We start from the raw sequence: 14,989 nt of genomic DNA, 5'->3' as shown, positions 1-14,989 counted from the left end.
CTATTTGATTGAACATTCTCTTGAGGTCATAAATCATAATAAAGCAATTAAAAATGACAATTACACAAGGCAATACTGAATTCATACTTTTTTGGTTTCTAATAGTAGCTATTTCTTTCTTCATTTGACTGGTGCTTTCACTAAGCCATCGATGGATTTAATGACCCTGTGGACTAACTGTATGGCAGTTTCAGTGTTAGGAAAAATCATTTGAGTATTACAACTCCACTTGAGTTTTTGTTTTTAAATCAGATACAGCAGAAAAATAGCTAGTAATGGTGTTTTTCTTTTGTTTATACTGTCTTATACTTTACATGCCTGCTTTCAGACAAACTTTGTAAGTACTACCTTTCCTATGCAGAAATTCAGCTGTGCCTGAGCGGAAATACTGTGCTAAGTCCTCCTAAAGACCTTCCATGGGTAGAACAAGATAATTATTAGTTTAGCATAACTCTGGACAAAAGGACACAATTTCTTGAACGCAGCAGCCTCAGACATCAAAGACTCGGGAAGAATCTTAAACGTAGCCCCAGACAAAACCCTTACTCCAATAGCACAAGAAGTAATTACTGTCCAATATGAATATACTTTCATCAAATCACCAGTTTGCATTTCAAAAAACAACACTACCAACCCCATGGTAGTTGACTCTTTCCCTAAGTAAAGAACATAAGGTTGTAGTGAATTGCTAGTCATACTTGTGTCACTTGCTAAACTAAGAATGTCAGAGAGCCACTGAAGGCCTCTTCCAAGGAAATGTAATGATCAAGATTTGCTGTCATTTTAATGTCACAATAAAGACGACTCTTTGTCACACATTTCACCCCAAGTTATTATTTATGTGATTGAATTTATATTTACCATTTTGTGATTTTGTGTGAAGTTTATTATGAAAACATCACATCAGTTTATTCACCCCAGGAAAATTAAAACATTAATAAATTATTTCAGCCTTGAAATAAATGTCTCATGATCTTGGAGATATTACTTACTACTTGCAACTTGCTGGATGTTACTCACCATCAAATATCTCCAAATCTATTTTAAAGCAGCAGGTGGTGTGCCTGCACAGAAGTCAATGATATTACACTGCTGCAAAACCACACTAATGGAATAGTGAATCAATAAAAACCAATTGCAGATGTAGTTTATCTCCTTGTCTTCATTAGATCTCCAGTTTAAAGCCCAGTAGACTTTTTGGAAGAAAACAAAAAGGCTAGATAAAATTTTAGACTAAACTATGATATTTTTTATTTATTTGCTTATTTATTTGCTGGAAGGAAAAAACATGTGCAGTACTGGAGTATGTTTAATTTAAACTACATTTGTGATGACTCTACACACTGGTGATTTTTCAACTTTTTTTTTTCATTTGCAATGCTCCCAGATTTTTACCAAAGATGCAGATGCCTGTATAATACCTTGCCTTTCTGTCTTCCATTGTTGCATCTCTTAAATTAATCCACAGACCCCTTGAATCTGATACCATTTATGTTGGCAATACCTGATTTTACACTCTTGCTTTTACACTTTAATATGAAGCCCTATAAAAGGACCAAAAAATAATTTACATTTTGGTAATCAAAATAATAAATCCTATGTATCTTTTGCTCTGATGTTAGAAAGAGATCATGTAATACCAGCATATGCTTTTACAAGTTGGATGACACGGTTGGACTAGACAACCCACAGAGGTCCCTTCCAACCCCTACCATTCTGTGATTCTGTGATTCTGTGATTCTGTGATTCTGTGATTCTGTGATACAGCTCCCTGGAGTTCAGTAATTTAAAGTATCTGATATATTTCAATGAGTTATGCAATTGGTTGAAGAGACATAATAAGGACATAGCAAAATGAGCATCATACTACATGTATGATAGGTGATAAATCTAGATTCAGGTTCATGACTGAAATCAAAACATAAAAACAGATTCATAAATCACACTGCTGGAAGGGACTAGTTAGATCCAAGTTTGGTTTTTGGTATGTCACAAACCATGAATTTCCCTGAATTTCCTATACTAATCAAAATACAGTATGAGCTTGTAAAATATACTCATTATGCAAAACGACAAATAAAATTGGTCATGGGTCTTAATTTCTTATTTTGCAATAGTAATGCCTGAAGTCATACTGAACCACATGCAGGATACTGCTGAACTCTTGGAAGAGTGTCCCTTTGTGGTTTGTATCTCCGTGTCAGAAACTAGATGGGAAACCCTTTGCAAAGAAAATGCTGTAACCTCTGAATAGAAGTCCACAAAACTTTATACAGGTTATAAAACAAGTCCACAGTATGGAAAGTCAATTTATACTGACCTAACAGTTCCTTCTGGCTTTGAATTAATATGTGAGTAAGTAAGTACTACAGCACAAGACCAATCAATCAACTGAGGTTATGAATACTACTCCTGAAAGCACTGCACAGGAGAAAAGACTAAGAGAGAACAAATAGTCTGTCACAGGGAATATACAGTGTTGGCTTTGGAAACAATTGCTATAAAACAAATATCAACTTCCTACTATGTAAATAATCAACAGCAAAATTCCATTTTAAGAAGTGTAATAAAATATTCTTCATTGGGACTGTCTTCCAGTTTTCTCAACCTTTCTAGAACAGGCAAAGATAGAATGATAGCTGATTTATAGCTTGGCACCACACTATTGACAGTATTTAAAATTAGAAACAAGAATAACTTTGAAAATGGGTTGAAATCCTCAATCTTTGTTCAATTTCATTTCCATGAAGTGACCTCTGTAATTTGATAATTCAAAAATTTTTACTTATACATTTTTATATTTTACATTAATAAGAAAATATACATAGGAATGAATACGTATTAAATACTACTTACTTTGGCAAAACCAGAATCTGCACAACAAAAATGCAGAAGAATATGAGACAGGCACAAGTCACATAATACTTAAATGCAGGCAGAGTAGTTGCTCGATACTAGAAGAAAAAAATCCAAATGTGAAAACCACAATTTCCAAAGCAGATAAAATATCACCCAACTGAAATTTCAGCTTAAAGATGCAGATATGTATAGGCAGTCTTTAGCAACAGTAAATTTCCTGTTGTTCAATAACTTCCAAATCCACTCACATAAGGCTAAAGATTATCAGGCATAGTACTCAATCTTTTTACTTCTTGAAGACTAGCTTAATTAGCTATGTGAAATAGTTTCATCTCATTCCTCTGCAGAATAGGACCATCTCAAATTCAGCATAAAAAATTTAATTTAAAAAAAGTGAAAGAATTTTTTAAAGTATTTGTAGGAATGGCCAAACATTCTCAACTGATTCCGAGTTTCTTAGTCATTAACTCCCCAAACTGATTTTCAATTATTAATAAATACTGAATGGGCTGAAACAGTTACAAAAAAAAGTAACAGTCATTTAGACAGGAAACTTCTGAGCACACAAAGCAGCGAAGTGTAAACTGTGCTACAGATGTTTATAAACGTTCTATTTCCAACAGCATAGCAAGCAATCATACTGATATTTACTGGGGCTATATTATTACTTCAATTAAAATATTTTATGTCTGTTTTAAAAGGCCTCGCATGTCCATTGATACCACTAAACTCTTGATATTCTTAGGAGAGAGTCACTTTAATCTGTTTTGTAATGCAAAAAAAATCTATTTATGAATTTCTAATTAGCCTGTCTAGAAACATAAGAATTAAGCAATAAAATATTTATCAGAGTTGTTCTGTTAATTGAGATATATATGTCTAGATTGAAACCAATTAAGTACTCAAAGGGAAATGACCTAAGTATTGGGCCTAGTAAAGTTACTTACTCTATCAAAGATTTTTTCAAAGGGTAAGAGTTTAAGATTTGATTATTAAAAGAAAATGTATCAAGATTATTTTCACGAAGTGCTCAAAATGCAAACTTCATAAAATGGAAAGCGCATAAACTGTGCTTTCTAACTGCAGGTGAACAGCTGTGTCTCTGTGCTTAGTGACAAGTTCTGGCCTGGAAATTGGTGCACCAAACTTTACATGAACATGTAGAAAATGAGTTTAGCAACCCAACAGCTTTTTTTCACTTTTGAGTTGTGTGACAAATTAAAAGCAATTCTTATCACATGCCTAACTGAATTTCAAGGCACAAATATGACTTTGGTTGATGGGTACATTTGCGGCAGGTTTTGTTCTTCCATCTGTTGATTATGCTTGTTGTTTCTTAATGGTCTTGTCCAACAACACTGGGCATTGAGCTGCTGTTAAAGCCTCAAAAAATTCCAACCCACTTATAAATTTGTTTCAGTGTTTCACACTTCTCCAGACATTTCCCAGTGAAGTCCGGCAACTTGCTCCTTAGGTTAAATACTTATTTTGCTTTATTATCTTGATGTACTTTCAAGTCCCACAGGGCCTGAAAAGCTGATGTTTAAATTAAAAGCAGGCTTCTAACTGAGTTCTTTAAAGTCAAGACTGGACTAGTGAGTCATTAAACAGCAGTGAAGAAAGATATTAAAAAGCTGGATCTGAAAAGAACAATTAGTTCTTTGCCATTCCATAGCATGCTACAGTCTAAGAGAGATTAGACTCCTACAGTGAACATCTACACAGCCGAATAACTTAGCTCCCTGATTTTCTCCCAAGTCCTGATTCCCTGATTGTCCAAAGACACATATGATGGTTTGCTCTCAAGTTCTCTTTCAGAAGTTATAAGTTATTACCACCCAGGTTAAAATCTGAATGTGCTCCTGGGCCCACCTTTGATCCACTCAGTGTACCCTTTAAATACTACAGATGAGACCACACTAGATCTAGCTTCTTCTCTCTTATTCCATCTCCTAAACAGTCGCAACAAGCCTTGAAACTTTCTTCACCCTAATGCATTGCCAAGGGCATACAACACATGACTTTGGCAGCTGGCCAAAGAACACTATTCTGCTGAGCTGTGAAAGAATCTGAAAATTATTTCAGATGCTTTATACTGAAAGATAACTACAAAGATAATTAAATATGTATTTGATGACCACATGGGACGCAGGGGATACTTGTACCTATACTGTACAGCGTGAACACAGTATGCTAAAACTTCCTTTACCCCATTCTTATCAGGTTCACTCATTTATACAGCCAGTTGTGGTTAAACCTACCTCTTACTTCCTTGAAGGACAGGATAACTGTTCAGCTATCAGCTGCTCTATGCTTATGAGAAAGCAGAAAGAGGCAACTGTCCAGTCTTCCTGCTGAAGCTGTGTCAGTTTGTAGAAATACACAGCTCTACAAGGCCGTAAAACAAAGAAAAGGCCTGACTTTCTAGGCTAGTGGCCATGACAGTCGCCTGAAAGGAAGGAATCTTTCATTCTGATCATTACTCCAGGGACTAGAAATGGTATCATTTATTCCATCTGTACATACACATCTTAAACATGTTTCATCACACATATTAGTCAAAAGAACATTTAGTCTGTGGCATCCCAGACAGCCAGGTGTTTTTCTTAAAAAAACATTTATAGTATTTGTACTGGGTTTATGTGGCAAAGTTTTGATAGTGGTGGGGGGGCTGCGGGGGTGGCTTCTGTGAGAAGCTGCAGAAACTTCCCCCATGTCCGATACAGCCAGTGCCAGCTGGCTCCAAAATGGAACTGCTGCTGGCCAAGGTGATACTCAGCTGTGGTAGTGCCTCTGGGACAAGATATTTAAGAAGGACAAAAAAACCTGTGTAAGAACATTTGCAGCAGGAGAGAGGAGTGAGAAGACGTGAGAGAAACAGACCTGAAGACTCCAAGGTCAGTGGAGAAGAAGGGGGAGGAGCTGCTCCAGGTGCTGGAGCAGAGATTCTCCTGCAGCCCGTGCTGAACACCATGGTGAGGCAGGCTGTCCCCCTCCAGCCCATGGAGGTCCATGGTGGAGCAGATATCCACCTGCAGCCCGTGGAGAACCCCACGCCAGAGCAGGTGGATGCTTGAAGGAAGCTGTGACCCTGTGGGGAGCCCGCGCTGGAGCAGCCTCCTGGCAGCCCATGCTGGAGCAGGTTTGCTGGCAGGACTTGTGACCCCATGGGGGACCTACGCTGGAGTAGCCTGTGTCTGAAGGACTGCACCCCGTGGGAAGGACCCATGCTGAGGCAGTTTGTGGAGAACTGTCTCTTGTGGAGAGACCACAGGCTGAAGCAGAGGAAGAGTGTGAGGAGGAAGGAGCAGCAGAGACAACGTGCGATGAACTGACCATAACCCCCATTCCCCATCCCCTTGTGCTGCTCGGGGGGAGGAGGGAGAGAATTCGGGAGTGAAGTTGAGCCCAGGAGGAAGGGAGGGGAAAGATGTTTTTAAGATTTGGTTTTATTTCTCATTATGCTGCTCTGGTTTCAGAATTTCCCCAAGTTTAATATGTTTGGTCCGTGATGATAATTGGTGCATGATCTCTCCCTGTCCTAATCTCAACCCATGAGCCTTTTGTCGTATTTTCTCTCCCTCATCCAGCTGAGCGGGAGGAGCGATAGAGCGGCTTTGGTGGGCACTTAGTGTTTAGCTAGGCTAAACCACCACAATATTTTTTCCCTGGAATGACTGTGAGCATCAAGTGCATATGGAGAAAACTGATGAGCAACTGATAACCATTACAAGACTATCACTACTACAGGTGCAGTCTTTGGGACATGGCGAAAGAAAAAAATTGAAACCAGTGGAGTTTGCTAAATGCCTTTTGAGAATGTAGGTGATCGAACTTAGGAATTCTTTGCCCCAGCTACATCAAATTTGGACCATAAAACCTCTGCCTACTTCTGCAAGTCCATGCAAATGTCAAGAAATTCAAGTGAACTGCAGAGCCCTACAAACAGGAAAGCAGTCTCAGACATCACATTCATAAAATTTCTTCTGTACAATAGCTAAAATATTATTGTCAGGTTTGAGCACTTCTCCCTGTAGGAGAGGTGCTGTGGCCATGGCTCTGTGTTACAAAACCAAGGGAAAGAAGCCTCACTTAGGATGAGGCAGAGAAACAATCAACTGTGAATTTGCAGTGAAAATAACTTACTTCTTTTTCCAGAGTCTTATTATAGAAAAGAAGTGATATTCTTTGAATGTCTTCAGATTTAAGCCACTGCCTAGAACAGAAAAGGAACATTGACATAAGAATAAAGTAGTCCTGTCTTTTTCTATTACTGAAATGCAATAAAATAAGAAAAGCACTTTGAATAAAGCAAGTTCTTGTGTATTATGTATATGGTGAATTGCACTGTCAGTAAAAGCGGAAACTACCAATCCCCTCTCTCTTTTGACTTTTATTGCTGGTATACACATGAACAAGAACTCAGATGAATGTTATTTTCTGTGGATCACTCCTAATGACAATCAAGGGAGAGATCTATACGATGTAATTCTGACACTGATATTCTGCTCATGTCCAAAAAACTGTAGTATATCCGGTGTACAGAACCTGAGATAAAAACAGTCCATCACCAGGTATCTTTAAGAAGTGCACTGTTACAATATGCAAGAGTGGCATGTAAAGTACACTTTACAAACTCCTATTCTGAACAAAAATGTAGAAAACATGATTAAAAGAAGTGGAGTGATTCTGTCTGTGAGCTGTATTTATTACTCTCTTGACCACGACCCTGTACATCGTACTACTGATTATAAAAACTTATTCCCTGCTTAAAGATGAGAAATACGAAATAGACTAAGTACTTGCATTGAAATGGCAAATGTATTTTTAAATAAGTGAAGCTTGACAAACACTTGACATAACTTTTACAAACTGAAATGTTCTAATGTGATAGTCTACATTTATTTTAATCGATACTTGAAAAGAAACAGAATATTTAAATTTCAAGAGAGCTCGGTTGCTTGCTCCTCAAGGGGACTAGACAAATTTGAAAAAAATATTTAAGCAAACTACTTCTGTGAACATGCAATATTTGAGCTTGAACAATAATAGCAGGGCATGAGAATTTTTTGCAACCTTTCCAGCAATAACTTCAAATTAGGCTCTAAGCTAGTAGTGTAGCTAATGCCTTCTAAATAAAAGGGAATGTCTCAACTGACAGGCTGCAATGCAAATAAGTAGCAGCAATGAACCACAGTGAAATATATCCTAAATTAAAGTCCTGGGAGAACAGGAGTGGACAGAGTGGAGTGTAAGCTATTAGCTTTGATTTGTGAAATCTGCAATATTTGTTGCCTTGCTTGGGAGACTGTCCCTGTTCCTGTCTAACCAGTTTCATTATTAAAAATGGTCTGAAAACATATTCAGTCTTAGGTATGCTTAATTCTAAAATATATTTCCCAGTTTGCCCTGCAACGGCTCACATCTATGTCTGATCACAGTTAGGATTCTAAGATGAAACAGATATGATAGGCTGTTGTACATATAGCATCATTTTGTTTGGGTCCAGGTGTAATCTACTGGAGAAAAAATTCAGTTTGTGGAACATTTTTTGTAAACTGTGAAAAATAAGTGCAAGTTTTTTTTCCATTTGGTTATAAAAATAATAAAAAAGTAACCCTCTTTTCCAAATTGTCAACTAATTTACCATTTTTTCTTACGATATCTGACAGGTGGATTGATTTAATTACCATTACCACACTGCTAAAACATTCTGTCTGCAGATCTACTCTCAAAGGCCTAATTTGGTCTGTGCACGCTTGATCGCATGTGAAGTCAGTAGTGCCATTTAGAACAAATGCTGCCTCATACCCCATATTGTAAGCTCATGTTTTCAGGAGATTTTAGTTCTACTTTAAAGCTCAGCAAAAACTATGCTGGTTTCAGGCAGCAGGTGCCAAGAGGTCTGAGAGGAGGGAAACAGTGTAACACAGACAAATGAAAGTGGAGAGTATGTAGAGAAGAGGCCACCCTTTCACTTGCAATCCAGATGGAGGAAGTGAACCCAGACACTCCGAGTTATTGACCGTGTGTGCATGTGGTGCTTGGCGGTTTCGTGGAAAGATAGCTCTGTTAGCTTGTGAACCAGCAGCAAAGCAGTAAGTGAGCGAGCCCAGAGAAAAGGTTACCCTGCTTTAAAAACCTGGGGTACCATTCCAACATGTGCTGCGCTATTTTACACTGTGTAAAAACAGCGATTCATCTGGACTACAGCTTTGTCTTGGACTTTGTCTGGATCTTCTTGATCCAGACTCTACATTCCCTTATCTTACAGTTACTGGCTGTTAAACGCCTGGGCCTGTCATGTCCAAAGACCCACATGTGATGACCATTTGTTTGCAACCAGGTACTTTTTTCATGGAAAAAAAATGATGATGTGGATGAAAAAGTCAGACCTTACTGACAACTCAGGTTGGAAGAAATAATGGCTCTGTACAATGAATGTGTGCTTTTGAATTATTTTAATGCAATTTTCTAATTAAAAAAGGTTAAAATAATGCTAATTTTAATACCATATTTTATGTGTAATGGTTTTTTTTTTAGTTTTCTTCATTTAGTCATAGACCTACTCGTTACACAATCCGAACTTTACACATTAAAACATTTAGAAATACCAGTTTTCTCATAGGCTTTCTTAAAAGTTTACTTCTGGATTCACAAAAGCAAAAGATTTTACTTCACAACCACTCCATTAGATTAATTTATAGTGTTATTTTCATTTTACAGATGAAAAACTGAGGCACAAAAAACCCGCACAATTATAAAGAAAACAAAAACATGATTAGTTATGTGTGTGAAATGTAGGAAATCTTTTATCTATTTTTTCCGAGTGCTTAGCATTCACACAGTTAAATTATTATTCAATTAACTTGCTGTTTGGGAATTCAGCACTTTTGACAACTTCTTCTCAGGTATCCAATTGAATAATATCATTTAAGTGATTCATTCAGCAAATCAATACAGGGATAGCTAGAGAATCTAGTTTTGGAAGGTGGCATTCAGCCTCTCTGACATGTAAGATCATTCCTTATCTTTCTGCAATTCCCCATATAACTCATGAAATGCGCTGAAATTTCTTCAGAAACCTTTTTTGTCACACAAATGTCTTTTATCCCCAGGTTTATCTGATTTTTATGCACTAACTAGATAAGACAGGGATTCTCTGAGATAAAACCACATAAAATATGATCATACTGATACTTTATTTTAATGCATTTTTCCATATGCTTTACTTTTTACATCAAAACATCATTTTTACAACCCACTTACCAAAGGAAATGTATCTGAAGACACACAGAATTGCCAAAATTTATATAGCTGTTTTAGGCAAGTACAATCAAAAGGCTTTGCCTATCACATGACCTATCCCCTTTCATTGTATTCTTTGTATGACCTATAACTATCAAAACTCTTTTCTACAAATGATAACTGAAAAATGTTTCCTAAAGCCAAGTACCTTTTATCAGGACTATCAGATGGAAAAACCAAATGTGGCATATGAACATTCAATAATTAGGTGCAATACTCAGCTGATTAAGATGCTGAGTGACAGAAGTAGGGGGGAAAACATGTAATTCATCACAATCATTGTCCACATTTTTGAAGGTCGGTTTCCTTATTTCATCAGATAAATATAAGAAACACTTATTTTGGACTGGTATTGACTTTTCTCTCAGTCTTATCTATTCACCAGCAAATGGAGAACATCAATACCGCCTCCAGCTCTTCCCAGGACACAGAAAAAACACATGCCACATTGTCTCCCCCAATAATTTCAACACACCATAAAGTTTAGCCTTATCTAAGAAATCAACCAACCAGTTGAAACAAAGAGATATTAAACTATGATTTTTTGGGAAAGTTTCTAATTCTGACAAAATATTTCTGTGACAATTGTGAAGCATCAATTTTCACGTCATTCTGATTTGCAAGCCAGCTATTTCTTGTGTCTTACTTCTCTGCTCTCAGACGAGATAATTCTGTAGAGTTCCACTATGAGTGTACAGATATGAACAGTTACAGAGCAAAAATCCATTTGCCATGAAGATTAAGACAAGCCAAAACCTCTGCCACACCATGATTCACATGCACTGTCTTATCCCATATAGTAGAAAATGTTATTGTACAGCCTATCTTCACCATGTACAGAGCTTCCTACGCCAGTATTAGTGGCATCTTTACTGTTTTCAGACTTCTGTGTGCATGTGGGAGCGAGAAACAGTAAACACTACCCTCTGTTGCTGATTTATGTTAAAGTTAAAGGAAGCAGACAACAGCGGATAAAAACATACTTTTGAGCATTGATTCCATCAATGGCCTGGATCATCCTCTCGTTCAGTTCCTCCTCAAATCTTCTTTTCTGTGATTTCGTTCTGAAATGCAAAATGTGGGATGTTAATGTGGAAAATCATTACATTGTTAATAAACATTGACTTTTAAATAATGGAGTGGCAGCTGGCATAAACTTGTGAGGATAATAACAATTTTTTAACATTTATGTTGCAATAGCAGCTATATGCTTCAGGCACACTGAGCCTCATAATAAACTCTTAACAGAAACAGCATAAGCTACAGAATCTGACACACACAGCTAAAAATCTAGAGTTTAGCTATTAGGGACCACTTAAAAAATAAACACACAAAAAAAGCAAACTAAGACAGTTCAAGAAATTCTCATCAAATGAAAGTCTTCCACAGTGTTATGAGTTCATGAAAAAGAATGGGAATATGCTCAAATTCATAAAACATTCCAATTTCTTCTCATTATTTTTAAAAATCCTTGTCAGAATTGTATGATGAGCAGTAATGTGCTAGTGCACTGAGGCATAATAGCTACTCTCTACCGAAAGCCTGCTAGCTCTTCTTTTCTTGGAAATACTTTATTATTTTCAATAAGAAAACCTAGCACCAAGTCTGAAATTAGTTTCAAACATATGTCATGTTTCTCTATTTATAAGTGATAACACAACTGCAATGAAAAAAAGGATCTTTTCTTTCCGCTGGGCTCAGCATGAACGTAACACAGGATCATCAGAACGGGTTTGTCTTTGCAAACATATGTTACTGCAAATGTCATCAGTCCTTTCAGCAGTTGCGCTCTCCTTAAAAATGGAATATTTCAAATGTTGCCAGATTATGTCTCTGCCTCTTCAAAACTTAAATCCAATGTTAACTTAATAACAGTGTTTTGTAGGAAGTCAACAGTCAGATCTGAAATTTGACTCTTTGCTTACCAAAATTTTCTTAACCTGCAGGTTGAACCCTGTCAAAGGTAACATGGATTTTCCTCAACACCAAATTTTTTTACTTTCCCAAAACTGATAGCCTGTTTCAAGATTCAAATTCATACACAAATGATATTAGTGTACTTACAGTAACTTTAAACAACCCAACTGATTTCATGCCTATTCAATGCTACAGAAATTTGGTGAGAAAGTGTTTACAACTTATTTTTCACATACAAAACAATCTGCCTAGGAGAAATAACTAGACAGGTGAGGAAACATTTTCTAATCAAGCTTAGTCGTCTTGGCAGATCCCTAACATAAGACTATCATGTAACTAGATAAGAGCTAAGACTGCCACAAACAGAAGCCTACAGTCAGGCTTCAAATCCCACATTTTCATATTCTAATAAAATACTGATTTTCAAAGTGCTTATTATCATTTCAGGTCTCTCCTGTGGGAATGACTAACTAGCTCATCTAGAATCCTAGTTATATGCCTCACTGTGGACTGAGAGTCCAGCAATAGTTTCTAGAAACTCCTTCCATAATACGGAATCAGACAAACAGTAACATTTGGACCTTTTGGAACTATTTTGGAGTGAAATTTAGAAACACAGAATCAAGAACATCTCAGAATCTTAAAGAATTGCATTATTTGCAAATACCACAGGCCAATGATCTTTCTTTTTACCACAATAGTAATAGAAATCCTTTTGACATACTGTCCAAATGTAAATGCTCAGTTTTAAAATCAGACACTGTTTTTATTAATATCATGCACACTCAGTCAGAACTTGTTCATCTTCTGTAATTTAGCAATATTTTAGGTAATTGTCTAGCTCTGTAGTAACCTGTGATTTGTTGAGGAAACATTTACCAAGCAGGGAAACAGAGAAGAAACAGACAGAATGACTTGTTTCCATAACCACAGACAATAAAAATACAAATTTTTAAAGGGTTCTTTCAAACAATTTTATGGCATTTGCAATGTTACTTATAATTTTGCAAGAATTACAGTATCTGAAGTGTTCTCAGGTCATTAAAATAAAAATTAAACATCCCAGGTTTCTGAGAGTGCTAAACTTGTTTTTTTAAACAGATGTCATTCTTTTCCTGATTTAGAAATTCTGAGTGTTATTAGAGAAGTGATCAGTTCAGCCCTGTTTCCATTTCTCACCATGTTGCCCTAGTCATTGAAGTACCAAGCACAAGAATGAAAACTTAAAGCTATTATGATTTTGCAAACATTTTGTGCAGCAGGAGCACTACAGGAAGACAACATAATACCTTTTGAATGTTTACTACTGCAAACATACTACAGAGTTTGAAATAATAAAACACAATGCAAATACAAAGCAATTAACAAAATACATAAAATGTCTCTTTTAGTACATATTATTGACTGCTGTAAGACAAATTATTAACAGCCCCTTCCATCTTCCCCTTTCTAACCCCTCTGTGCCTCCTCTCAATTTTCCTGCATATAATTTTCTCCCCGACAGAGTAATTGGGTTGTTAGGAGAAACAAATAGTAGCCCATCAACATGCTTATACTAATTCAGAATAATGCTATTTGTTAGCAGGAAGTGTATTCGCAATTCATAAGTATCATGTTTGCCAAATCTCTTTCCATAGCCCTTCACTGTGTAAGAGATATCAGCTGAAAAAATAGTTTGGGTGATAAATGGCCCTCAATATTTGAAAGCATGCCTTATATATATATAAATTAATATGAATGTATATGTATTTATATGGACTTTATATGAATAAGTGATTTTTGAAAATTAATTTACCTCTCTCTGCAACGCTGGAAATGATATTGCCCCATGGGAACATCCTAAAAAACAAAATAAAATACCTATGAACTATAATAGACTTTGACAACATTAAGTTGCTTTAAAAATAGTGTTGAAAACAGGGTCAAGTATGAAGAAAATTTTCCAGTACACACACTTTTATCATTAGATTAAAACCATCTAAAAGAAAAATCCAGCCAAGAGTGAAGATGGAATGACCTGGACACAAATTGATCTATCATTATGAACGCTAAATAACTAATACAACAGTCCGAATCCAAGAATGTTTTGCTTTACTAGAAAGTCATCACTGTTTTAATGCAGCTCAAACTGCCAGCTCCAGCAAAACACACTGCTAAGCGCTTCTGAAAAAAACAGACCTGAGTGGCCAAATACAGACAATAGTCATTATTTTTTGTTGATAAGCTACAGCAGCCATCACAGCCACATTTATTTTGTGATTAACAGTAATGGCTGGGTACTTTCTGTGATGAACACATCACAATGCACTGTATTTATTGAACAAGAAGGATTAGGTGGCTCAGTCCTATGTTCTTATATGTAACAGGAACAAAATGGAATGACAATGTTGAAAACTATTAAATTTACCTTATGATTGGACATTTTAGAAGTAGAAGATAATGCAATGTATAAGCTGTGGACTGACAGAATTTTACTGACAGGAGTAAAATCTTGTTAGCAAACTTAAAAATAAATCTTTTCTGTTCACTGTAAGAGATGTAACATTGCACTATAGTACTGTGAAACTCAGGCCATTAGCCATAGCTGATGAGTGGTTAATGTGCCTTTTAAAGGTAGATGTTGTAGTGGGTACGTATTTAATTCCCAGAGAGCTCTTCTAACATAGTCCACTCCAGGTACCACAGGGATATTCTAACTTCACAGCCTTTGCTCTAGGTTTGGCCTTGTTCCAAATGGAGAAATAGCCGATAAATCTCAGGGAATGTTTCTGTATAAAAAGTGTCCCTTCCCAAAGGTCTTGCACTCTGACTTTGTGTTCAAAATGTCTTTCTACAAGGTGAACAGCAGCCACTCTTCATGCTGTGACTGAGGCTCAAGCTCAGAGGGTCAAATTGTGTATTTTAG

At 36.5% G+C, this 14,989-nt stretch overlaps 1 protein-coding gene across 4 annotated transcripts in view; it reads right to left on the bottom strand.

Moving 5' to 3' along the window:
* Nucleotides 1-14,989, bottom strand: part of ADCY2 (adenylate cyclase 2) — a 228,633-nt gene that overhangs the window by 51,616 nt on the left and 162,028 nt on the right. For all 4 annotated transcript variants that reach the window (XM_075416786.1, XM_075416787.1, XM_075416789.1 and 1 more), the window contains 4 exons: nt 13,880-13,923; nt 11,151-11,231; nt 7,006-7,075; nt 2,857-2,954 (listed from right to left, as the gene is read on the bottom strand). In XM_075416786.1, coding sequence (XP_075272901.1) covers nt 2,857-2,954; nt 7,006-7,075; nt 11,151-11,231; nt 13,880-13,923 — 293 coding nt within the window. The remainder of the gene's footprint in view (nt 1-2,856; nt 2,955-7,005; nt 7,076-11,150; nt 11,232-13,879; nt 13,924-14,989) is intronic.

Source organism: Opisthocomus hoazin, chromosome 3 (genome assembly GCF_030867145.1).
Source record: "Opisthocomus hoazin isolate bOpiHoa1 chromosome 3, bOpiHoa1.hap1, whole genome shotgun sequence".
Lineage (NCBI taxonomy): Eukaryota > Metazoa > Chordata > Aves > Opisthocomiformes > Opisthocomidae > Opisthocomus > Opisthocomus hoazin.
This window is presented reverse-complemented; position numbering and strand designations above follow the sequence as displayed.